This window comes from Rousettus aegyptiacus, unplaced genomic scaffold, assembly GCF_014176215.1.
Source record: "Rousettus aegyptiacus isolate mRouAeg1 unplaced genomic scaffold, mRouAeg1.p scaffold_m13_p_2, whole genome shotgun sequence".
Taxonomy (NCBI): Eukaryota; Metazoa; Chordata; class Mammalia; order Chiroptera; family Pteropodidae; genus Rousettus; species Rousettus aegyptiacus.
This window is the reverse complement of record NW_023416295.1, coordinates 60679231-60707118: the sequence shown is the minus strand read 5'-3', so window position 1 is coordinate 60707118 and position 27888 is coordinate 60679231. Positions and strand designations below refer to the sequence as shown.

Here is a 27888-nt window from a genome sequence, read left to right as displayed (position 1 = left end):
TCCAAGACCAGATGGCTTCATCGATGAATACTAGCAAACATTCAAAGAAGATTTACTACCTATTCTCTTCAAACTCTTCCAAAAATATTGTAGAGGAGGCACTACTTCCCAACTCATTTTATGAGACTAATATAACCCTGATACCAAAACCTAGGGAAGATAACACACAAAAAAACTACAGACCAATATGTCTCATGAACAGAGATGCAAAAATCCTAAATAAGATACTAGTGAACCGAATACAGCAACATATTTAAAAGATTATACACCACAATCAAGTGGGCTTCATCTTAGAGGCACAGGGATGGTTCAACATACGCAAATCAATTAATGTGATACACCATGTAAACAAATTAAAAAATAAGAATTATACAATCATATCAGTAGATGCAGAAAAAGCCTTCGACAAGATATACCACCCATTTATGATCAAAACACTTTACAAAATAGATATAGAAGGAAAATAGCTTAATATAATAAAGGCCATATATGACAAACCCTCAGCAAACATTATACTTAATGGTAAAAAACTAAAAACCTTCCCTCTAGGATCAGAAAAGGCAAGGCTGTCCACTATCATCACTTTTATTCAATATAATGTTGGAGGTCCTAGCAAGTGCAATCAGACAAGAGAAAGATATAAAAGGCATTCAGATAGGAAACGAAGAAGTCACACTGTCACTATTTATGGATGACATGACTCTCTCTATAGAAAACCCTAAAGACTCCACAACACTACTAGAAACAATAAGCAAATACAGTAAAGTTTTTGGATACAAAATCAACATTCGAAAATCCATAGTATTCTTACATTTTAATAATAAAGTGTTAGAAAAAGAAGTGGAAAAATAATTCTTTTTACAATTGCAACGACAAAAAAATAAAATACCTAGGAATAAATCTAATGAAACATGTGAAGGAGCCATATGATGAAAACTACAAGACCTTATTAAAAGAAATCAAAAAAGATAAAAGAAATTAATATATTTTTTTTTTGGATTGGAAGAATCAACATAGTTAAAATGACCATATTATGTAATGCATTATACAAATTTAGTGCAATCCCCATCAGAATCCCATAGGCATTTTTTAAAGAAATGGAACAAAAAATCATCAGATTTGTATGAAAGTACAAAAGATCCTGAATTGCCAAAGCCATCCTAAGAAAAAAGAATGAAGCTGGAGGCATCACTCTGCCCGACTTCAAGTCGTACTACAAAGCTACAATAATCAAAATGGCATGATATCAGCAGCAAAACAGACACACAGAGCAGTGGAACAGAATCGAGAGTCTAGAAATAAACCCATACTTATATAGGGAACTAATTTTAGACAGAAAAGCCAAAAACATACAGCGGAGAAAGGAAAGCCTCTTCAATAAATGTTGCTGGGTAAACTGGAAAGCCACCTGCAAAAGAATGAAACTAGACTGTTGTCTATCACGACACACCAAAATTAACTCAAAATGGATTAAGGGCCCGAATATAAGACCTGAAATAATAAAATGGATAGAAGAAAACAGGAACTAAACTCATAGACCTTGGACTTAAAGAGGATTTAATGAATTTAACCTCGAAAGCAAGGGAAGTAAAAGCTAAAATAAATGAACAGGACTACATCAAACTAAAAAGCTTCTGCTCAGCAAAGGAAACTGTCAACAAGGTAAAGAGACAAACATCTGAACAGGAAAATATATTTGCATGCAGTGCCTCCAATGAGGACCTAATATCCAAAATATATAAAAAACTCATACAACTCAGTAACAACAAAAAAAATGAATGATTCAATCATAAAACGGGTAGAAGACCTGAATAGACACTTCTCCCTAGAGGACATACAAATTGCCAATAAATATATGAAAAGATATTCAACATCTCTAGGTATTAGGGAAACGCAAATGAAAACCACAATGAGATACCATCTCGCACCTATTAGAATATCTATAATCAACAGGACAAGTAGTAACAAATGTTGGAGAGGATGTGGAGAAATAGGAACCCTCATACACTGCTGGTGGGACTGCAAATTGGTACAGCCCCTATGGAAAACAGTATGGAGGTTGCTCAAAAACTAAGAATTGATCTACCATATGATCGAGAAATCTTTCTAATGGGTATTTACCCCCAAAACTTGAAAACTCATATCTGAAAAGATATTTCCACACCAATGTTCATAGCAACATTTTTCATAGTGGCCAGGACATGGAAGCAACCAAATTGTCCTACGATAGATAATTGGCTAAAGAAGCTGTGGTACATATATACAATGGAATATTACTCAGCCATAGAAGAGATGAAATACTTCCATTTGTGACAACACGACAGACCTTGAAATAATCATACTAAGTGAAATAAGCCAAACAGAAAAAATTGAAAATCACATGCTATCACTTATATGTGGGATATAAACCTAAATACAACAAATGAACAGGACAAACAGAGATTTATGGACCTAGACAATGGACTAGTGGTTACTGGAGGGGAGAGTGAAGGGAGGAGAGGAAAAATATCATAGTAAAAAGTCCCATAGTAAGCAATTATTTGTCATTTTGCATTGGAAATAATATAAATAAAATTAAATTAAAAAATAGAAATTCAAAAAATTGAAAATAAATAGATGCTGTCTTGTCAACTGCTTTTTCTGCATCTATTGATATGATCATATTATTTTTATCATTAATTTTATTAATGCGATATATCATATTGATCGATTTGCATATGTGGAATCATTCTTGTGCTCGTGGAATGAACCTCGCTTGATCGTGATGTATAGTCTTTTTAATGTATTGTTGTATTTGATTTGCTGTGTTTTGTTTAGGATTTATGCATCTGTATTCATCAGTGATATTGGTGTGTAGTTTTCTTTTTTTGAATGTTATCCTTTCCAGGTTTCGGTATCAGGGTATTGTTGTCCTCATGAAATGTGTTAGGAAGTATTGCATCTTCAATTTTTTGGAAGAATGTGAGAAGGACAATATTAAATCAACTTTGAATGTTCAGTAGAATTTACTAGTGAAGCCATCTAGTACTGGACTTTTACTTTTTAGTAACCACATATTTATTTTTCCCTAGTCTTCACACTTTCCTTTCTTATTGACTCTTTTCCCATTTTATAAATACTCTCACATTACTTCTATCATATAAACAACCAGGTAAACAAACCTACATACATGAAATATGCCCTCCGTTGGCCCCAATTCTCCTCCACTATTTTTCACTTTTCCTTAACAGTTATACTTCTAGAGAAAGTAGTCATCGCTGACTGTCTCTTGCTTACCTCCAATTTATTACCCTGTCCAGCATAATCTGGTGCCTGTCCCCCAAGATTATTTATTGAAATTCTTTTCGCCGGGGTCACAGAGGGCCTCCATGCAGCAGACTTTTCAATCTTTCTCTTCCTATGTGCTATGGACTATGCCTTCCATGAAATCATTTTATCTTGAAACTTGTCTAAATTTTTTTAGAGTTTTTTCCAAAGCTCCTCCATGAGTTCTTCTTTTACCTGTCACATCTTAAACATTAGCATCCATTCTTAACATATATTTTTTCACCAAAATTACTAATTTTGTAAACAATTGTCTGTTGATTATTTCTCATTATTTATTTAACATTTGACTAACTCCAGAACTTCAAAGTCAAACATTTTATTTTTTACTTTTCATATCTTATTACATCTGTCAAAGTCACCATTTAATCTAAAATGATACATAATCTCTCTCTTTGCCTCTCCCATATCTGTTCCTCCTAGGGTATTGCTTATCTCTATGAATGATGCTTGAAAACCTGGAGTCATCTCAAACTCCTCCATATCTTTACAGATATGTCAAGATCAATCACCAAGACTCAAGTGTCTCTTACGTGCATCTTTAGTTTTTATCTGCCTAATAAAGTACTAAACTATTTTAATAATTACAATAATAATGATGGTAATAATAATACCTAACATTTACTGAGTTCTCACTATAATGCAGGAACTGTGTCAAGTGCTTTACTTTTATTAATTCATTTGATCCTCCCAACATTCTGATGAGTTAGGTACTGTAACTAATTCCATTTTCAAGATGAGGAAATTAAGGCAAAAGGTGGTTAAGTCACTTTACCAAGGTCCCGTCACAGGTAAATGATGGAGTTAAGGTTTGAATCTTGGCATTCTGATGCCTAAACTTGCTTCTTCACAATTCTAAATCTAAATCTTTCTATCAGTATTGTTCTTTTAGGCAATACCATCTGGGGATCCACATTAACAGTATATTGTATACCATTAGCATGCCTCAAGTTTGATTTATTACTTCAAAAGTCTCTTATAAATAAGCCACTTTATTTTCAGTTTATGATGAAGTCACACTTCACCAGACCAATCCTCTTCTCAGTTGAGCTGTCTTCAAATGGCCCTTGCCTTCCATACTCTTTGGGAACCAGAGCTATCAAAATGCCAATACAACTTTGGGATCTCTGGCCCAGAATATGCCTTTGTCAGTCCCTGTTTCCTGTTGAGGAAGGAGAATGCCTCTCCCCACCTGGGAAGTGATGGTTTCTATGAAAGCTATGGTTTATTGGAATGTTTAGTGCTGAAACTTTCTGTCTGTGTGTACATATGACCTGTAGATGCCTGATACACTGAGACAAGAAGATCCTTGGCAAACAGCAAGCTAATTTCTGATAAGTGAGAAATGAGGAAACATCTCATATACATCATACTCAATTTCCAGGGCAGATCTATGTTAGTGGAGTTTGAAACTTTAATTCCATATCTTCTTTAAGAAAAAAATAAAAATTATGATTAAAAAATTAGATACAGTGGATGCTTGAGCTTCTTTGGCTTTATGGTACATCTGTCTCTCTCTACTTCATTAAATACCAGAGTCATGTTGACTCAAAAGTTCTCCCAGGAGTACATTTTCCCATATGTTCCAAATATAAATATTATCCATGAACTATAAATGAAAAGTTTGAATGTATAGGAAAAAGTAACACAAAATAATTTGTAGAGATTAAAAAGTAGAATAAGAAACTAAAAATAAATTTTAGGATTAGTAAAAATCTTGGAGCTCAAAAAACTCGGAAAGTAGTACCTTGATGATACACCAAAGAAAGGAATCACCACTTTCTAATACTTACATTCTCTCAGAAATTCTAAAATTATTTTCTTCTAAACCTCAAGCTCTTAAATTAATTTTTCATTTGTTCTTTTCTTTACTCCGAATTTTAAAAGTACACGTGCACATATACATGCATGTACATGTGCATCTGTACACATATATTTCTGAAAATCAGATGCTATTTTAACATGAATATTTGCATTATGTCTTTGTGGTAGAAGTTCTTAAAATGTTGATCTCATAAAAACTCTACGCTTGAATTTCTTTAATGAATTCTACTATTTTGGTGCTAATGACAATAATAAAGAAAGTTCTATCGGTAGCCAAGAGCGAATCATCTTAATTACTATGTTCAAAGCCAGTATCCCTTTAATTAGAATTCTTATGAGAATAACTCTTTGAGTTTATACTTCACCTAATTAAGCTGTTTTGTTTTGCAGGTGATATTTCTTTTGATTGTTGGTTTCAGGTTGATTTTAGTCCTTAAAATTAAAATTCATAGTGCACCATTTAAGATCTGAGAGAGGAGTGACCTTGAGTATGTAATGATTTGACAATCGCAGCTGTAGTAATTTCTCCTTGGAGAATGAAAAGCAATTCTATTTGGGGTTTTTAGTAACAGATGCCAATGATAACTCATTTCTTCCTGCAGCATGTGGGGGAAGAAAAAAAACAGATTTCAGGCACTAACTATATTCACTACTTTCGAAACTTTTGTTCTGACATGGAAACATTCTCTTTTAAAACACAAAGATCCACATTAAAATGAAGTTTATCCTTGTCCCGGCTAAAAACATGTTTCTCTTATAGAAAGTAATTTGTTATACTTTTTAATAAGTGTTTGAAATAGAGCACACACAGTGGTCTCTCCTCTTTCTCAAGAGGTCACACTGCTGTAGTTCTCCAAGAAATGGACTCACCCCAACATTTCTCCATAATAGTTTGCATTTCCTCCACAGTTGTCTCAATTCAAGTTTTGTTTGTTACACTGAGGAACATTTGAAATGTCATGTGTGACTGACTGCCTTTTCCTAGCACTTTAGAAATGCCACCATTTTTATCTTTTCTCCATTTCTCCCCTGCATACCTTTACTCTCTCTACTTTTGCCTGCTACCTTTGTTTACTTTATAGGTTGACCTCACTTTCCCCAGAGAAGAAAGCATTGGGAATTTTATCTATAAATCTTATGTAGTAAATAATGAAATCAAATATTTACTCTAGATAACATTTAAATCCCTAAAAGAATGCTATCATACATTTTACAATGACTTATATAAATTATTGGCCAGTGAGAAAGGCTTTTGAAATATTTCACTGCATTTCTCATTAGTACTGTGTTGTCTCCATGAAACTATATATTGAACAGCCAACATCAGGAAAGGTAAAGTTTTAATAATAATAAAAATAGATAAAGATAGACTATATAAAAATGAAATTAAAAGTACCTCATATTATGTTAATTCCTAAAATTATTTTTGATAAAACACTGAATGAACTTTGACCTTGCCAGTTCTGTTAGCGTGTTTTTGATCTATTACTAATGCTTGATGAGAAATATGTAAAGCATTTGTGTTTTATGGGGAAATTAGTGCCAGTAGGGTATGGACACACCGAAGAAGCAAAGTCACTGTTTGGGGAGTTTCAGTGACCTAGATTCTGATCACAGCACAGCCACTAAGTATTTGTGAGACTTTTGTCAGGTTGTTTTCTACCTGTGATGCAGTTTCACCATCCATAAAATTAAAGATATTAAATGATCTGTAAGGCACCTTTCTTGTTTGTGATTCTCTGGATGCTATTATAAAACCAGAGAATAGAAAACATACATTAACTCACAACTTTGCTAATGGTGGCAAGAAGCATGGTTTCTTAGTATGTCCCGGAACTGATATCAGTTATTTACCTCTCTTCTTTCACCAACTTCCACCCTTCTCCCCACATCATGGTGCCAAATGTCTCTGTAGACATAATTCTCCAGAAAGAAAATTGGATTAACTGTCAGGGAGTAAATTCCAATGCTGGTACTGAAAGTCTAAGCCATATGGAAACTAATGAAACGGAGGTTGAAATAAGATGATAAATCTACCCAATGTGGTTATCTCTCAGGAAGAGAAGTTAGGAAAAAAGAGTTGATGCACATATGTAGTCCCCAAGTAAGAACTGGTTCAGCAAGTATAAATTCATGGAGTGGGTTGGATTAGCAAGGGAGCATCATTGAAGTGGTGGGAGCTGTGCATCTAGAGAGAAGAGAGAGACAAACAGTTCTTTTTTTTTTTTAACTTTATTATGTGAAAGGATTTAAGGACAAGGAGCATGTTGATTAAATGATAAATCATAATGAAAACTAAATTGAGATTTTTCCAGAGCTAGTCCATAGCTTACATGTAGCAAAGAAATACTTGAAATATGGATTTCTATTTTTTTTAAATAAAAAATTGTAGCTCTTGGTTAATTTATTTGAAGATAACATCTAGAATTTCTTTAGCATCTAAAACTTTCTACCTTTATGTATTTAATCAGGTAGTCTTAAATCTTAAATATGATTTAAAAGAGAAATGCATTATACTGATGTTAAAATTATTTTTTGATTTTATTTTAGACTACAGATCTGAATTTTTTAATAATAAAATTTAGTACACACATGGCATGTTTTACACAGCTCAATATAGTGAAAAGCAGCAACATACAAAGACTGCTAGGCAGATACCAAATGTATTTGGCAGTAATTATTTTCACCATTTCTCTTCACTATGTAATTATAGATTAATAGCTGGTCTACTTTGCTGGAATTCATTACTTCATTTTTAATAAATCATTTGGAAATTATTACAGGTAAAAATATTTATGACACAGGATTCTCATTCTTCAATAGTAATGGCTGCTCTTAACTAACATTACATTGAAATTAAGAATAGATATATTTGACATTTTGATATTGCTTGTATTCACTGAAGCATGATATTTTATGTTACATTTAGCAATAACAATTGATACTCCAGGCATTCATGAAGTGTTAATGATGGGAAGGGAGGAGTTGATAGAGATTGCTTTGACTTCAGTTATTTATTACAATTCAGAATGCTCCACATTTTTTTCAGTAAAAAGGGAAGTTTACACTGTTTTTTGATTGTGTGTGTATGTGTAAGGAGGGAGACAGAGAATGTCAAAAGGGCACATACTATATAATATCATGGCAAAATAGTTATATGGCTAAAAAAAACAGTTATATGGCTAAAAAAAAAACAGGTAAATTATTGATTTGGGAGCAAAAATTCCATGCAAATAAATTTTCTGCAGTTGTGATAATGTTCTATATCTTGATAGGAGTTTAGATTATATAGGCGCATGCACTTATCAAACTTAAGAAATGTACACTTAAGGTTTGTGTATTTCATTGTATTTAAATTTTACATGAAAAGAAAAAAACTGAGTAAAACTGATTTAAAATCAAACTATTGTTGATAAGTATGCTGCGAAATTAGGGAGGAGTGTACTGATGCTTTGAAATGCATTAATATAAGATGGATAGAGGGACTCACACAAGGAATAAACATGCCAGAATAACTAGGAAAGCAAAGACTAAAAGCTACAAGAGAGAGATAGTTTTACCAGACATTAAAACATGGCTCTATAATTAAAACAGTATGATAATGGAGCATGGATAAAAAGACAAGTGGAATGAAACAGACAGTAAGAGATGACTACAAGAATAGATGGAAGTTTAGTATGTGATCAAAGCAACATCTAAAGTCACTTTCCTAGTGTTAATAAGTGAGGCTGGGACAACTGGTTAGTCATTTGGAAAAAGATGTAATTGGATTTATACCTCACATCATATGGATGAATACAACATCAATCAGCAATCTAAATTTAAAAAAAAAAAAAAGCCAAATTCCTCTATAACCCAAGTGAAGGGAAATGATCTTTATTTGTAATTATAATGCATACATGATAAAAGAAAATATTGATACTTTTGAATACATATAATAAAAAGAAAAACCTTTGTCTTGGCAAAATATAAGTAAAATGAAATAACAAATATCAAATCGACAAGATATTGACAGATATATCACAAAGGGCTAATGTCAATATAATGGAAAGATCTCTAGAAATTGAGGATCACAGTATAAAACAAACAAGCTAAGAAACAAAAACTTTCAATGCAAAAATGGACAGAAAACAGAACTGACATTTATACACACACATATGCACGCATACACACAAAGTTGACTCAAACATATTAAACATTAAGAGATGTTTGACTTCATTCCTTCTTAGAAAAAATGCAAGTTAAAACTACTTTGGGATATCTTTACTCACCTTACAGACTGGTGATAATTTAAAAATTTGAAAACACATTCTATTTTCAAGTCTATGGGAAAACAACTGTCAAATATTAATGCTTAGAAAGCAAATTGGTACAGTGAGAGGTTTTTCAATATCTAATAAAATTGTATATACATTTACCTTTGAATCAGCAAGTCTACTCCTAGGAATTTACCTTGAGAATACAGGTCCAAATATATGAAAAAAATACATTCTCTCTCTCTCTCTCTCTCTCTCTACACACACACACACACACACACACACACACACACACACACACATATGTATATATATACATATATACATGTATATATATGTATGTATATATGTAGAGATATACATATATAGAGAGAGAGATCACTAAAGGCTGTGATCATCAATGGATGATAAAACTAGTAGGTAAAATTTCGATTAAAAAATTTAAAAAATTACAAAATCTCAAGTTATCTCCTCACAAGGTATTATTTATTAGAGCAAGAAAAATGCGCATATTGGAGAAACCTGGCAGATATCACCCTATGCAAGTGATCAACATAAACATTACTAATAACCTAAATCAACGTCATGTGCCTCCTGCTGTGCTGCACTAAGAATGGCACAACATCACTTCAGTTGTGTTCTTACCAAAAACGGTTACCCGAATCAGACAAATCTCCCTCACCCAAAATGATGCACTTGTTATTGCCATTTATAACAATGGCTATACTTAATGGAAAATGATGTAGAGTATAATTGTTTCCTATAACATTTTTTTAGTGTCAAAAATCTGATATTCAATTACGTAGAGTATTGCATATATCTTAAATTAATTTATACATGTATTTGGATAGATATAGATATACATGGATATATAGATAGTGATTACCAAAGCTGGAAATAAATGAAAACATTGTGCCAAAGAAAATAAATTCTCATAAAATGTACATACTTTATGCCATTCTCATAGACTCTGCACAGTGACCCATTCAAATAAAGTATAATAACCTGCCTGAATTTTCCCCCACTATTCTTTTTATCCCCAATTCTTAATCTAAAGATGCAGCCGTGCCTCTGGAAACAGAACTAATCATCTTCGTAGTCAGGATAATTAAAGAATTTCTAGGTTTATGACAGCCCTGTAGAGCTGACCAGTGTGTGCACTGCACCAAGACATGCAGCTGAAGGCCTGAGTGGGTGGGTGTACTCTGCTTATGACGCTGTGCACCCTGGTGAGTGGCAGTGTCTCACTGGAAGAAAGGGTGTTATTTTTTCTGAGCACTAAAACTTAATTTGCTTTTAAGTCTGTGGTAGCAGGGCTCCATTGTCAGAAGGGACACATTATTCTAATCACACGGAGGTTAATATAGGCTGATGGTGACCCTGATCTAGTTTAACAAGCCCGTTTTGTATTACCTGATCCTGTGTATCTTTTACAGTTATCACTTTGTTCCTAAGATCTAGTTCCCATGTTATACGGAGATCCATGAAATGCTTCCTGTACTTTGTGTATCAATATCTTTGATACAATAAAAACAGAAACTCAATTTCTTTATGAGTGAATTATTTTTTGTTCTCTGAACTTACAAGGACTGCAGTGTTCTACTTCTAAATTTATCCCCTAGATTTGGTTCCTGTTATCTAAAACCAGGTCTCACAACTATCATCTTTTTAAAAATATTTTTTCATTTTGCTTATTGCTAGGTACCCCATGGTAATGCTTTCTCCCCTTGCCAACACCAGGCTGTTCATGACATAGCCTTTTACTCTGAACCATCATCTATCACAATTCTCTCTGGATACAGAGCTTCACTTGACTAATTGAACTTTATTTTATTATCTATAACTCCATATTCCCTCAGGAAGGAATGGTTTATAAACAACATATTTCTAGTATGAATATATATATATATATATATATATATATATAGTCTACACACACACACACACACACACACACATATATTCTCATGTATTTTATGATTACAGTAGTCCCTGTTACCCATGGGGTATAGGTTCCAAGACCCCCAGATGACTGAAACCACAGATAGTACTATACATATATATACACATACATACATACACACACACACACACGATGTTTTTTTCTATACATACATACCTTTTTACTTAAAGAAAGCACTTAATGGTTCTCTTTGGCATATATGAATTGTCAGCATCATTATTCTTGTGCTTTGGAGCCACTATTAAGTAAAATAAGAGTTACTTGAACACAAGCACTGTGATACGCAACAGTCAATTTAATAACTGAGAGGGTTACTAAGTGACTAACAGGTGGGTAGCGTATTCAGCATGATAAGTTGGACAAAGGTATGATTTACATCCAGGGCATGACCAAGCTGGACAGTGAGAGGTTTTGCCGTACTACTCATTTAAAACTTGAGTTGTTTATTAGCGAAATCGTCCTTTTAATATTTTGAGGCAGCTGTTGACCATGGGTAACTGAAATTGCAGAAAGCAAAATCATGAATGGGGGGGACTACCGTAAAGAAATATTTCATACTAAAAGAATTCTATAGCTGGAAATTTTCATTAGATTACAAAGAGGAAAGATATCTTTTTCAGATCTTTTCTTGAAAACAGTAACTGTAGTGTGATAGGGAATTTTTTCACAGTTCAGAATGACTCCATTCTCTTATTGTGTTGAATTACCTAACAACCCATTTAAGTGAGAAGGAAAGGGAAATAAATATATAAAACATACTAGGAGCTTAGGAGAGTGAACTGTTGAATACCTTACCTTGAACATTATTGGTGTTATTCAGGGAAGTAAACATCCCAAATACAAAGATTCAGAGATAGAGATAAAGACATGAGAGGGAGCTATGTTTCCTGAAGAAATCTGGAGACTTTCAATACTGCTGAGCAGTTACATGCCTGCCACCGTGAGAGGAGAGGTGACAGAAATGGGCTGGGCTGGATCAGGAGGGGCATTTCGATGTTGGCTTAGGCAAAGAAATGTCATCAAAACATTTGAATAAAGGAGTGGCTTTTTGGATCTGCATTTAGGTCTGCAAGAAGAGGGTTATACTTTGGGGATCAAGAATGTTCCACAAATACACCATATTGACTTCATGCAATAACGTGAAAAGGTGGTGGTCTATGAAGAAGATACACCAGAAGGGAAGGATAAGAAAGGTACTGAGAGAGGAATCATCAGGATCTGGTGATTCATGAGGTCAAAATCACTCTCATAAATATAAATGTCAACATCAAAGTTTCTAGCTTTGAACCTGGGTGGATTGTTTTTATTGTCTCAGAGAGGTGAAACAAGAGGCTCAGGTGGTCAGTTGACTTGGATAAACCCGTAAATGAGGGCAGAAACAAAGCCTGGTCCAGATTCCTGGCCTCTTGATGTAAAATTCAGTGTTATTTTTTCAAACAAATGTAAAAATTTAAACTTATGAATGTCAGTAGTGAATAATTTTGTTGCAAAGTCATTTTCATTGCAGTTATCACATTCACTAAACACATTTATTTTAGACAACCCATTGTTAACTGAAAGAGTTATATTCAGAGGTCACAGAAAGAGAACAACTCCATAAATTTATGTTCCAAAACAACAAAGGCCACAGAACTTACTTGAATGGTATTCTTTTACTTGTAGCTGCAGAGCTGAATTATAGCTCATTTCCAAAATTCAGGAGAGTTCTTCACAATAGAAATAATATAAAACTTGCTTGTATAATACTCATTTTTATGTCTTTGAAAAAAGACTGTTTATTAACTATTGACGTCATGGAAATAACTCAAATGGGAGTATGTGATTGCCATTTATTTGGTAGAAATTACATGATGTTTTATTTTTTAATATAAACCAGATGTCAGCTGAGTGTACCCAGTCTGTTCAAGTCACTTCGAGGTCAGTTTAAACCGCAAAAGAATTATCAGTGGAAGTCCAGAGCTCTTCTCTAGATTTATTCAATTCCCTGGTGGATTTAGAATTTTATAATTGCTTTTGTCACTGCATTTTCTGTTCCTCACAGAGCAATCCAGATAGTAAACCTGGCTTCTTTCTCAAATTAAACGCATAATCATGTAACCAGTAATGCAGTGCATTTATGAGTAGTATAAATTTCATGAATCATAGAAAGGGAGGTGGGGCTGCATTACAACATTGTAGTCAGATATGAACTTTAGACATAACTCATCTTTAAAATATCCTCCAGCTATTGTTACGGAACTCAAGGAGTTTGTTTTTCTTGCCTACGGCAAAGCCAAAAGAAACATTTATAGGAGTTTGCAGCAAAGCAAGTAAAGGTTCATTTAAGAAAATGGCACCAAGCCTAGAGACACAGGTAAGCTAGTGCTCAAAGACCTGGTTCCCAGATGACCTCTCTGGAATAGGTTATATAGGGAAAAACTCCTTAGTAGTGGTAGCTAAGGAAGTTGAGGTCGTGGGCTCTAATGATAGGTCGGGCTAGAATAAGAAGCAGTTGTTCGTTGATCATTGCGTGAGGTCCTGATGTTAGTCAGGGGGTCCTGTCCTGTTTCAAGCGGATGATGGTAGGGTCTTTAGCCTTCATGGAGTGCAGAGCTGCAAGATGTTATCTTTAATTTGACTGAAACTCCAGTTTCTGTGGTCAACAGACCTGAGGCTTTGGTCCTGTGAGTGTTTGATGCTGACCTAAGGGCTTAATGATTAAGGGAGTGATACTACAGTATGCAGAAGAATAAGGTAAAAAAAAAAAAAAAAAAAAAAAGAAGAAGAAGAAGAAGAAGAAGAAGAAGCAAGTAAACCCAAGGCCAGTTTGAATCAAGAAGAAAGAGAAAAGAAAAAGTCATTTTTAAGAAGTGAAGATTTGCAGTTACATTATCACTGAGGAAAATCCACTGGCTACTTTAACCTTTCAGCGTTTTACTTGCTTCTCACCTCTCTCTAGTCCTTTTTAAGCCTTTTTTTTAGTGTTTCTCACCTCATGCCCCCACCCCTCTGTAGCAGAGTAAAGGCTCCCCTCATTTCATTCAAGCAATAATGACTTCCTTTGTTTCCTGGGATTTAAAACTCTCAGGCTGTAGCCTGCTTCCCCTAGTTCCTTATCTAGGAATTCTCCATAACAAAGGCAATTTCTTCCTCAAGTGGAAAAGGACCTTATCCTATCAGGTGAAAGGTAGGATGGCAGCTTTTGACAGTCAGATTTAGAGGGTTTGAAACCTATCTCCATCATTTAGAAGCAAGTTAACTGATCTGCACATGAGGTTTTTATTTATTAAATAGAGGTAATAATGTGACTAGTTCCTAAGGAATATTATAAGGATTATCAACTGCTTACTCCACACACAAACACACACACACAAACAGAATAACCACCACCTTGACAGACAGTCCTGAAGGATTTGGAAAGAGGAGGCTAAGGTGGGTATTTATAGAGATTGGGGGTCTAGGTTTAAGTGGCCTAAGTCTGGTCTTTCAATAGAGGAATCTTTTTGGAATTGGTCAGGTATGTGATGTAATAGTTTAGGACCGGTGGATATAATGAGATGATTGAGACAATCTGATTGACATTTGGCTGTAATATAACCCTTTACCTACTGCACCTGTGGTTACCCAGGATTCAGTCTAAGTAGATTAACGAATTTCTGGGCATATGTATGATATTGTAATGCTAGTATAAGAACACTAAGGTTATGGAGTGGTTAGGGTAGTACTAACTGTACAAGAGTTTGTGGCTCAATGAAACCAGCCACTATTTTATGATTTTTCACCTCTTTGTGCCTCAGGCTGTAGGAATAATTTATAACCATAAAATGGGGGTTCCAGGGAAGTCCTAAGGAAGGTCTTTGGGAGGGGCCTTCCTTCTCCAGTCGCTTCTGTCTACCTAATGACCTGCGAGTTTATCTAGTTAAGATACACATTGTTCTGAGAAGATGGCTGTTTGCCCACACGAGGAACCTAGTCTCCTTAAAAAAAATTGCTTGAGCAATTTACTTATTGTTTGAATAATGTATTTTCTAGAAGTTCTTTTAGCATGCAGTGAAGCTATTTATACATTTTTAGCATTATTGTAGTCTTGATAGTTAACCTATGTTGTTGCAGGAGGTTTCAGTTCTTGGGGTCAAATGAGATGACCCATATAAAATATATAGTACAATGCTGCTACAGAATTAGGAGTTCAATAAATGTGTGCCACTCAGTACTAGCTTCCTTATTATGATGTTTCTTAAATCAGAGTTTGGCTGCTGGAGGGCACAGCCTAACCTTGGCTGAGGAATGCAAGATTTGATAATCAGATCAACGGAAGGGGAGCAAGTAGTGGTGGGCAGTTCCAGCTTTGGTTAGTAAAAAGGGAACGCACGTGGGTAAATATCTCATGGATATTCAAGAGTAGGCAAGAAGCAGAGATCTCTGCAGGCAGCAGGACATGACTCTGAGTTCTTTCAGCAGAAAATAATAAGCAGAGATTAAGGTAAGTGAGGAGGAAGATTTAATAGCAGGCAGCCACAACCAGCCAGAGAAACTTTAGAGTAATAAATGATTTAGGACTAAAAGGGAAAGAGGAGCGACTTTCATTCCATATTGCTACATTGAACAAACAAGTAAAGCAGTTCTCAAACCAGGATGATTTAGATTCCAGATCTATAGTTAAAACTGCGTTAGGAGTGAGGAATGAAATGGAAGCTTGGCCACAGGAATTAAGGATAAAAGATAAGTTATTAGAACATGGCAATGGTCACAATCCTATCAGAAATGAGGCTGACCTGAATAATATATAGATCTTACCTATAATATTTTATACAGTGGTTCATAATATAAGAATAGTATAATAATAAAGTATCTTCACATAATCCCTTTATAATTTTATTTGTTTTCCTAAAAAGTCCTGCAATTTACATATGGCAGTGTAACAGTAAAATACTCAGTCTCTCTGACTCCAGCTCATGGGCTGCATTGTTTTCCTGGCCTTCAGGCTAATGCCTCCTGCTTTGGACATGCTAATCCTCAGAGGAATTCTGCTTTGGGCTTTAGTTTTAAGAAAAACCGTCCCTCTCATTTTCCCTTCTCTTAACATAAAAGAATCCTGAATTCTGAGGTTTCATAAAATGAATTTGAAGATTGGAACGTTTAACTTCCCCATTGACAGCTTTTAGATCATTGAACCTTTCCTCACTGCAAAATCTGATGTTTTGAACTTTGGCCTTTTGACGTTGTAGGCACACGGACTTTGGATGGGTAACTACAGCAGTATTACTCCAATTTAGGTGATGACAGAAGTGAACAGAAGTGAATCTGCTCACAGATCCTAAACGGCAGAACTGGGAGGCAAACATTTTCCAGGCAGAGAGCTTGTTCCAATTTGTCCAAGTAAGAATGATGTTATTTAGGTTTGTGAGGACTGTGTTATAACAGAAAGACTTGCAGACTCATTTTCATACACTTTTTCCCTTCCTTATCCCTAGTTCATTTGTTTGCACTGGCTTTAGAAGCTTGAATAACAAACCAACTGGTGATATAAAAAAAAAAAAAAAGGTAGAAAAAATTAGTGTTTCTACACTTCTAGTTCAGGTAATAATGGAGCAGAGCTATGATTGAGAAATTGATCTGATAATTTATACAATAGCCTGACTGATTGTGAAGTTCTTATTCCTCAACTCCTTATTAAATATATTTTGTGACATGCAGAATGCTAGATTCTAGAGAGGCAGAGATAAATAAGATGGATCTTCCTCTTCTTTTAAAGAATGCCCTAGTCTATTGGATTAGATAGACTTGCTGTGAAAGAGTATAACAAGTAAAAAAAATGAGGCATATATGAGATGTAAGTCCAGAGAAGAGGGCAGAATGGTGATCTATGAGATTAAGGAAGGGAAGAGAAAGAAATTACCCAGGTTCCTGTTCCTGTTTCCTCCAGATGGTCAGCCTTTCTCTGGAGGTCCTTGTGGCATATTTCAGACAGAAGCCAAGAAGCAAAGGCATCTGGAAATGCATCTATAAGCCAATAACTCTTCCAACCCACCCGTACAAATACTTAGAAGAAAATAGAAGGAGCAAGGAGTGACTCTAATAGTAAAGAGTCCAGGTATGAGTACAGGTGTACCTGAATTTTAAAATAAAGCTGCTTGGGGCAGATGGATAAAAATCTAATTTTTAAAAATCACTGAAGTAATTATGACATACTTTTGGAAGGTTTAATGAAATGTAAATATAAATCAATATATAGAAACCCATGCAAAATTAAGTGCTTCATTTTATTGAGGTCCCAAGTTGTTCAATTAATATGAAAGAACTACTTGCCTGTTCTCCAGGCAAGTAGTTCTGGATGCATTGGAAAATGATGAAATTTTGCTCTGTGAATATGAATGTTAATGATTGGGAAACAGAGACCACACATAATTCTACAAGGTTCAATACAATTTCCATAGCTTTTAAAAATAAGGATATAGAGCCCTAGTAAGTCTTTATTTTTAATTAGTGTTATTAATCTTTTTTGATTGAGGCAATAAAAGGTAACCACTGACTCATTGAGCAGTGATCTAACAAGTCAAGCAAACTACAATGTTGACAGCCTTTGCTTGTAGTCATAAATGGATTTTGTCTAACTAAACCACTGTGTAATTATGGATCCTTTGTGATTTCACATTTTCATCTTATAGTCAATTTTTCTTTCTTTGATATGGCATATTGTGTCAGTAACTTATCTGAAAACATCAATATGGTTTTGAAAAGGATAAAATCAAATTGTAACAGTCTATGTTCCCATAATGTGTGCATACCCAAAGGGAAAGATGATAAATGGTTACACTATCTCACTATATTTTCATGTTTCTGGCATTAAAACATGATCCTATCCACAAATTCCCTCTGAAGTAGAACAGGTTGGATTTATTTCTCAGATATTTATATAAATCAGTAGCTAAGAGAAGACTGGACCAATATTCGTGCATATCTAGATGACATGAGACTTGTATTCTGTGAAATGAAGATTTGAATTAGTCAACTTTAAAAGTTCTTTCCAATTTCACGATTTGGAGATACTGAGCTTTACTCTGCAGTGTAGACCAAGCAATGTATACCATGCATTTCAGGTTACCTTCTTTAATCTTATTATGTAAAAGATTTAAAAGCTGAGGTAGACAGAGATGAAATTATCCTTGTAATATTACAAAGAAGTTGTTTCCCAGGTGTCAGGGAGAAGAGATTATTAGAGAAATCCAATTTGTTTATTTTAAGTATTTTCCCCCACCTCCATCATATAGCTGTCTGGGGTTTCTGTTTGTTTTTAATTATTTCTGGAAAAATCAGTGAGTTAAAAATCTACCAACTTAGAAACTAAGTACTTTTTCTTGACTAAACAGAAAATTATTGTATTTACTTGTTCTAAGATAAATACTTAAAAAAATATACTTTATGTGTATGAAATCATGATGTTTTAAAAGTTTTAAAGTCAATGGTCAGTTCCAGTCATTGTCTACAAGCTGACAGTTATGTAGACAGTATTTCTTGGTCATGGCTGTTCATATAATCATATTAAGTTATGGTCATTCTTTATAATGTGTGTGTAAAGTTTGTCATCCAGCATTTCTTCAAAGAGACAACAAACAGTAAGATTCAATATTGGACCAAAAAGGTATTGTCTGAAAGAATATCAGGAGGCAGAGACAAGAATTAAATTCCATTGGATGGCACAAATATTTATTGTTGAAGCAATGATGACAATTCTGTATTTTCTTGCTAGTCAACAGCTGACTGATTTATATAGCTATGCTTCTTATCATGTCATCTAAGGATCAGCAGTGTGCACATCATCAGAGACCTTTTTAGAAACCTAGGCTCAACCCAGACCTACTGAATCATCATTTGCATTTTATCAAGATTCCTACATAATTTATTTGCAACTTAAAGTTTGAAAAGCACAATTTTATAGTACCGAGGAAGATACGCAAAGGAAGATGATGCTGTTTTATATATTGTTACTGAGATAATGTGTTATGTCTCTCATATGTTAAGCGATACAACCTAAACCAGAAAAAATCCTCTTAGAATAAATAGATAAAAAGAAATTACAGAGCAACAAGAAACTGGTGTGACTGATTTATAAACAAGCATAACAATTTTAATAGAAATCTATGTTCAAGTAAGTTTAAAACCTTTTTCTATAAGCTTTATTTAAGCATTGAATATATTCTATTAATAAGATAGCATTATGCCATAGTATTTGACAACTTTTCTTTTCTTTCCCATTGATACATAAAACAATGTGTATCTTACCATAGGTGAAACGATAGCTTTGATGAAATACAACAATAACAGCAGTTCCGTGTATCACAAATCCATCACAAACAATGAATATTACATCTCTTGTTCATACATATACAATCGCACTTGAGATAACTAGATAAACTAACATAGAAAATTATTAATTTATATAGCTTAAGAATTATCCTATAAGTGGTTTTAGTATTATGCAAAGTTTTCTCTGCTAAATAACTTTTTATATAGGGAAAAGAGGAAGAACTAAAAAGTATTAGCTACATTTTATTTTCATGCTACATTAAATAATAACATAGTGGAAATTTTCTCTAAGTAAACATAATAGCTACATTAATAGTAAATTAGTTCATTATAACTTTGTCATATATAATGACTATAAAATTAACATTTGTGAGCAGATTTTTTTAAACCACAAAAATAGAGCACAATAGAAATCGTTTAAGAAGCTAAATCTAAATGTCTGCTTTTATTGATATTTCAAATAATTTATCTAAATTAAAATTTATTTTTTTCTCTGTTGGCATTTAGTGTAACATACAATAAAGTTGGTTTAGAATTAATCCTTTTTGTCCAAATAAAGTACCCTTTATAGACTGTTTTCTTTAGCTTAAAACCAGTAGATGTTTACTGTTAGATTGCTTTAAGCCTGTTTTCCCAGCTTCTTTATTGATGATGATGATGACCTTTATCATAATTTGTGCTTAGCATACTGAAAATGATGGGGTGTTTTGATGAGGAAGAAAAATTGAAGGATGAGGGAAATCATGGAGAGAACTTTCTGACTTACCAAGATGGCTTTCTAAGTTCATCCAGTGACTAGTTACAAGTCAAATGACAGAGCACATAGAAACTGCTTGAATCTTGCCAGCAAAATGACAAGGGATGATTATGAATCAAATTACTTTTTCTCTTTACATTTTTCTTTGCTTATATACACAATATCTTTTATTTTGTTGGTGTTTAATGAATTCTTTTCAAATAAATATATGCAGAAAAAATGTTATAGTTCTGGTATATGTGCATTCTTACCTAGCTATATTGATTGCACAAGATCTCGCTTAGGTGATGTTTTAGACTGTTTTAAAAGATGATTAAAATCTCAATAGACACACAATCAATATTTGTTTTATTATATGCCTTCATCTTATATTTTATTGGATTTTTTTTAATTCACCTGCGAAGGAGACTAACTTTAATGATACTTATTTTGTGATAGGTTGTTCATGAGTGGCAGGAAGTATCTGGCTCATTTTATTTCATGGAAAAATTTTAATTCTCTAGCTCTTAAAAATATTTTACACGAAAAAATAGCCTAAGATGAATAAACTTCTATTCCCACTCTGGATACCCAGTAGCGTGTGTATATATATATATATATATATATATATATATATATATATATTTATTTATTTATTTATATTTAATATTCTATAATCATGATGATTTAAAATTACATGACAGAAATAGCTGAATATTTTCAAGTTAACAAGGGTGAAGACTATCTGTGTGTTAAACTTTTGATGACCATAAAAGCAATACACATATTATTTATCTTAGGGTACCATTTTGGTTTGATTACTTGAAAAATAAAATCTGAACTTCTTTGGATTTAAGAGTAAAGTTAAAAGTTTTTGTCAAGACAACAAGTTCTAATAGTAATGACAGCTATGGTTTAGTCCCTTACTAATCGGTACGCTTCAGGGACCAGCAGCATCTGAATTACCTAAAAGCTTTTTTAAAAATTCAGAATCTCAGGCTGCATGCCAACTCTACTGAATCAGAATCTGCATTTTAGCAAATCCCTAGGTGATTCCTATGCCTATTAAAATTTGAGAAATTCTGGTGGCCTACGCATTCTCTTTCCTAATCTCTAATTTTGATTATACAGTACTAATTGAGAATCTGCAAAATACATCCTGGTCCCTAAACCTTTCTTTCAAAGTAGACATGGTTTATAGCTTTCTCAAACAGAATCAAAAGCATGCATGACTAGATTTGAGAATAGAAAAATAATCTCAGTTTTACATGCTTCAAAACCCTGTGGACTTATGTCTTTTTATATTCTTATGACTGTTTGAGTTACATAATAATTATTTTTTTCTGAACAAAGAATACCTTTTAAATGAATTCATCTGTCCTTGCTGTACCTGGTCTTCTACTGATGGTCTCAGAATGTTGTTTTAGCTTTCTTAGACTTGTGGAATTCATGCTGCTTTGTTACCTGTAGGAGTTAAAATGAAATATTAGTAATTATGCATATTTAATTTTTGAAATGCCAACTGATTACTCATAGCATTTATAAAAAGAAAAATTATTTCAGATATTCATAAAATGTTTTCTTAGTAAGGGCCTTTTAAGTCTAAAATTGTGTTATTATGCATATTTTTATTACAATGCTCAGGATGAAAAATGAATTATTTATTAACATATCCTTCTTCTTTACTTTTTTCAAGATGCAAGACAAAGGTCTACCCTGATGAACTTCCAAATACAAGTGTAGTGATTGTGTTTCATAATGAAGCTTGGAGCACCCTCCTTAGAACTGTATACAGTGTTATAAATCGTTCCCCACACTATTTACTTTCTGAGGTCATCTTGGTGGATGATGCCAGTGAAAGAGGTATAAATATTTTTCTTGTATTTTTTTTTTAATTAGAAAACTTTATTATGTCAAAAAAAGACAGCTGGGAAATGATCTGTATTTTCCTTATAATTATACTAACCCTGAAACCACCCGTCATCATCAGTGTATTTTCATCAATGTACCTAGTCAATGCCAAGTCTAGGAATAAGAAACTACTTCTTTCAGTTTCTCTCATGATTCCATTTGTTTCTTACTAACCCATGAAGCCAGCCAAAATGACTTTCAAAACGGTTCCATTTTTTCCAAACTCAACTGCTCATATGATTGAGCATTTATATGACTTTATGGATACTTGCCTTTTCTTTCTTTCTTTTAGTTAGGATAAATGCAAGATAACATAATTATGGAGATTGCACTTGCCAATGTGGCCCAGTTCCTAAATTAGAGTCTGTTATATTAACTTTCTATTTTATCCTTATTCTTTTCAGCCAAGTGATAGAGTTATAATGAATCGTACATTAATATACTGATGAAATCTCTATATCTTTTTTTCACCTATTGCAAAAAATGTTGACAGGCGTTGGCCACTATTTCTGTGTGTTAAATTTTCATCTGGACAGTATTATCTCTGCTATGTCTTAAAATTTTCAAACTTTCTTCTAAATTCTTATTGCATGTTACAGATTTTCTCAAGCTGACATTAGAGAATTATGTAAAAAATTTAGAAGTGCCAGTGAAAATTATCAGAATGGAAGAGCGCTCTGGGTTAATACGTGCCCGCCTTCGAGGAGCAGCTGCTTCAAAAGGACAGGTCATAACTTTTCTTGATGCACACTGTGAATGTACTTTAGGATGGTTGGAGCCCTTGCTGGCGAGAATAAAGGAAGACAGGTAAGAACTGTGTGTTATGGCTTCCTGGGTTATGACAGAACCTGTTAGGACAGTTCTGGCTTTCCATCAAAACCTCTCTTTCAGGTTACTATTTTCAGATGTTTTATGTAATAGCTTTTAAAAATGTTATCTCCACGACCCCCATTTAATAAACACCTTGATTTATTAGTGCTGAACATAAATATTGAATTAAGAAATAGTAAAATAATTTAAATAGTAAAAATGTGTTGAATATTCACATTTTAGGTAAAGGAAATAAGTCTAATTTGAAATGGTACAATTTTATAAAATTCATTTTCAAAGCATCTTATTGTATCCTCACAACTGCCCTGTGAGGTAGGTAATGTAAATGCTCTTACCTGTACATAATAGTAGGGAATAATAAATAAGTTAATTGTTCAGTTCTTTCTATTCCCAGAGCAGTCTTATTTCTACTAGGTCACCACCCTTATTCAAAGTCTTGTTCAAACCACCTTGAGGATCTTAAAAATAAACACACATAATCACACATTACACTGAAAGAAAATGATTATTAAAAAAAAATATAGCAAGCACAGCTATAAAGAATAAGTTTAATTACTTAAACAATATTCCCAGTTTGTATATACAAATGGTGAAATCTGAAAGACTGAATAATACTTTATAGAAATTAAGAGCCCTCATGGATACCTGAAATTCTCTTTGATGATGATGCTATGCAGTATAAGCTTTTTGTGTGTGTGAAGATGCTTATAAACATTAGTGATAAATGAATGTAATTCCTAAGCAGTTAATGAAGACATCTACATTGAATAACATCTGATATAATTACAAAGGACTGCATAACACCTTGCTTGCAGAGTCATTTCACATACAGTAGAAAGGTTTTTCTAGAATTGAAGTTTTTAATTAAGTATCCAAGACAGGGGCTGCTTAGTGTAAGCTAGCCCAGCTACATTCATACATATGGCAGGAGTTGGTACTTTCCAGGAAGATGAATGGAGGTTGTCAGTAAAATGAACCATAGCAGTTGAAGAGAGCAGTAAGAATTTTTTAGTCAACTGAATATAGTACATAACTAATAACATATTCTACTCCGTGTATTGTATAGTACCCACATGAGGGTAAAACTGGTAAAGTAAAATGAACTTGGAACATCATAAATGTGTTTCCTGGCAACATTTCATACATTATGCTGCTTTTTAAAACATATTTTTCATATTCTACTTAGTGATTTTTAATATAATGTTGTTTCAATATGCATAGATCATTTATTTTTTAATTTAACAACAGATTTAGATTGTATTTTCATATAATGATCTCTAATGTCTTGTCCTACTTGTAAGTTCTTAAATTTCCATTACTAGATAATAAAGTCCTGTTCAAGTTGTTAGAGCTAATTTCATCTTATATATTTATATCATTGCATTTTATATCATTGCATTTAATGAAGAAAGAGAAAAATATGTTGATTTTATAATGACTGGCATTACCAAGAAGCTTTTCTAAGGCTAGATGAACCTTGTTGACTCCAGAGAACTCCAGGGTTTGATCAGTTGTGTGGAATATAACACTCAACTGAAAATGAGCATTGGGGATACTGGTATTACAAAACCAGAATAAATGATGGACATTTCTTTACTTTTCACATGTATGGATAATTCAAAAGCATATTTGTATATTTACCTTCTACCAAATATGAAAAATAAGCTCTGCTCTTTAGACTTAGTTACAACCCATGCAAACTTGGGTAGACCTGAACATTTGCCTTAGAAATGACGGAAAGTTGCTAACAAAGCACATAAACTGGGAGTAGGGAAGACTGGAGAAGTCACAACATAGATTAAGAGTACCTAATGATCTCCATGCTGAAGAATTTCTTACCCTAAAAAGCCACCATCAAAACAGCAAATCTTCTGGCTCTTCCTTGTTCTTTAAGATGGGTTGTGAGATAACACTAGAAAATAAAGTTGCTTATCTTTCTCTATTTTAAAATACGTAGATTATTACTATAAATTCATAAGTCTAAGACAATTCACTCAGAAATTGCCATGATTCTAATATCTTTCACAAGAAACATTTATTTATACTGATAATCATTATTTTTATTGCTGTTTCTTTTTGTTGGTTTTTGTTTTTTCCTGGTAGATATTTTCTCCATGAATATTTTCTTAGAACCCTTTCTTTAAACTAACCTAACTCCTCTGAGATTCAGACTACTGGATCTAATTTCTACTCATCTATTTTCTGTTCCCTACATGCTATTGCTTTTCTATAAAATAAATAGCCAAAATGATCATACTATCAAAGCACATATATTAATATATTAATTTTACTGTGGGTGGAAGTCTTATGAAAAATATGCCATGTTCATCTTTCTGAGTTAGTACTTAGAATGCATTTATAATCAGCTTGAGGATCAGTTATTATATTTGATTAGATTATACCTGTATAAAGTAGACTGTAAGAAATATGTGGTAAAAGGAAATAATTTCATAGATAAAAATTATAAAATAAAAATAAAAGTATTAAGTCACAAAATAATTAAATTTCAACATATCAACTATATCGAGTTCGAAGAAACTAATGTGACATTTCAATTATTATTTATATGTAAACTGGTTTTACTTTTTCTGCAGGAAAACAGTTGTATGCCCTATTATTGATGTGATTAGTGACGATACCTTTGAATATATGGCTGGGTCGGACATGACTTATGGGGGTTTTAACTGGAAACTGAATTTCCGTTGGTATCCTGTTCCACAAAGAGAAATGGATAGGCGGAAAGGAGACAGAACATTACCTGTCAGGTATGTAGATCATATTTTCTAAAGGTTAGCATGTGTATTCCTATAATACAATTAAAATTATTATAAATGTGTGTTCTCATTTTTGTCTTTTAAAGTCATATACTTTTCATTGATATACGCATATATAGTTTCACCCTTTACATGATCATCTAAGAATCAGTGGCTACATTAAATTTAACTTAATATAATTAAATTAGCACAGGCAAAATTAAGTACTGGCAGAAGTGCCAATTTTTTTTCCAAACTTTGTGTATTCTTATATTCAAAATATATTTATTGTAAGTTTTCTACATGACAGATATGTGCTAGTCTTGATATTTCAGATTAATATATATAAATTATCTATCTATCACCTAAATCTATCTGCTTTATAGTAGAGGTATTCTCAAAATTGAAGTAACCAAAAATGTTCTGGTAAATATTCTAAATTTACCAACCTTAAAGAACTATCTTTCTAGCAGATACAAAAAGAAAGATCCATTTGGAAAATTTTAATGTATTAACAATTAAGAAGGATTCGTTATTCCAAAATTATAGAAAATAGCTACTTAATTTGAAATATTTATTCATAAAATGTTTGCCTTTAATACAAAATGAGAAATATTATATGCATCTTTAGTTGTCTATATAAGTGTTGCCTACTTTGTTAACATAAAATGATCACCTTCTTACTTTAACATTTTATTGTGTACCTTTTACCTGCAACCAAATGTTGATTTACTGAATAATATTTTAGGGAGCAAGGTCATTAGTTTTGTTCTTTAAAGATTAATTTGGCAAATCATCTTTTAGTTGAAATAATAGAGAAATACTCTAACATTCTAAAACGATATATTTAACCCATTATCTAAACAAGAATGTCTCCTAACCTAATGAGGGAATGACTTATTCATTGGCAAGATTTCTTATATAATGTGTTCATTAAAACTAACTCTAAGAACTCACTAATAGAAGATAACAGCCCCAGTCATTTCTTATTGAATAATTAAATATTGGGGCTGTTAACCCTCTTAAAGAGATATTACTATATCAAAGAGAAAAATAAAATGTGGTTCCAAATAAACAATTGCAAAAAGATGTTGAAATTGCTCTATCAATATTTAAAAAGTAATTTAGTAGTCTTTAAATCTTTATGTAATTTTCATGTTCACCAACTATTATTGACCCTTGCTTTTAACAGCTTGAGGAAATACAGTGGATCATATTACCACTATTTATTAGAAACCCTATTTTCCCACATTATAGCTTCATTTAGTGTTAGCTGATTTTTCTGCTTCAGATCCCAAGTGAAAACTATCAACATACTTGAACAATACCCTTGAATATAGATAATTTATTTATCTATTTGAAAATAAAGTTTAAAAGAATACTAGTTTGTACTCATTTTTTAAAAACATCGGAAAAAAACATTAATTAACTTTATTTTCTCACAGAGTCAAAAGGTAGATAATTAAGAGGGAGCCAACATTTATAGTAAAAATTTACTGATCTCTTTCATGAAAGTAAAGATCTACATAGAAATTAGACATTCTCTCTCATCTTTCATTAACTAAAACATAAGCTCAGACGTCTAATTTGCTATATTTTAACACAATTTATGTGGTTTCATTGTAGTAACACAGACAGCTGATAAAATTTAAGTATATTTTCTTTGTTTCTCTCAGTAACTGCACAATATTTCATGTTCTAAAATGCCGAGGGAGCTGGAGCAAGAGAAAGAGAAACCTGTCTTTGCTGAAGTTTCTAGATGTTTATGGCAAAAGGTTAATTAATTCACAGGCTGTGTTGTAACAGCCTGCAGGTAATTTTCATCAGCATAGCTATGAACTTTCTTTGTACTTGTAATCTATTACTTGAAGATGTGATCATTTTTCTCTCATTTGTACAAACAGATAAATCATTTTAGGTGTTGGAGACATTTTTTCCCCCTACTTGATTAACAGAATTCTGAATAGCTAAAATGATTAAAATGAGGTTGAAATTTTAGTTTTC

The 27888-nt window shown here is 32.9% G+C and overlaps 1 protein-coding gene across 8 annotated transcripts in view; it reads left to right on the top strand.

The window, feature by feature from the left end:
* Positions 1-27888, top strand: part of GALNT13 (polypeptide N-acetylgalactosaminyltransferase 13) — a 431627-nt gene that overhangs the window by 231336 nt on the left and 172403 nt on the right. For all 8 annotated transcript variants that reach the window (XM_036237890.1, XM_036237891.1, XM_036237892.1 and 5 more), the window contains 3 exons: positions 22086-22252; positions 22900-23107; positions 25726-25896. In XM_036237890.1, coding sequence (XP_036093783.1) covers positions 22086-22252; positions 22900-23107; positions 25726-25896 — 546 coding nt within the window. The remainder of the gene's footprint in view (positions 1-22085; positions 22253-22899; positions 23108-25725; positions 25897-27888) is intronic.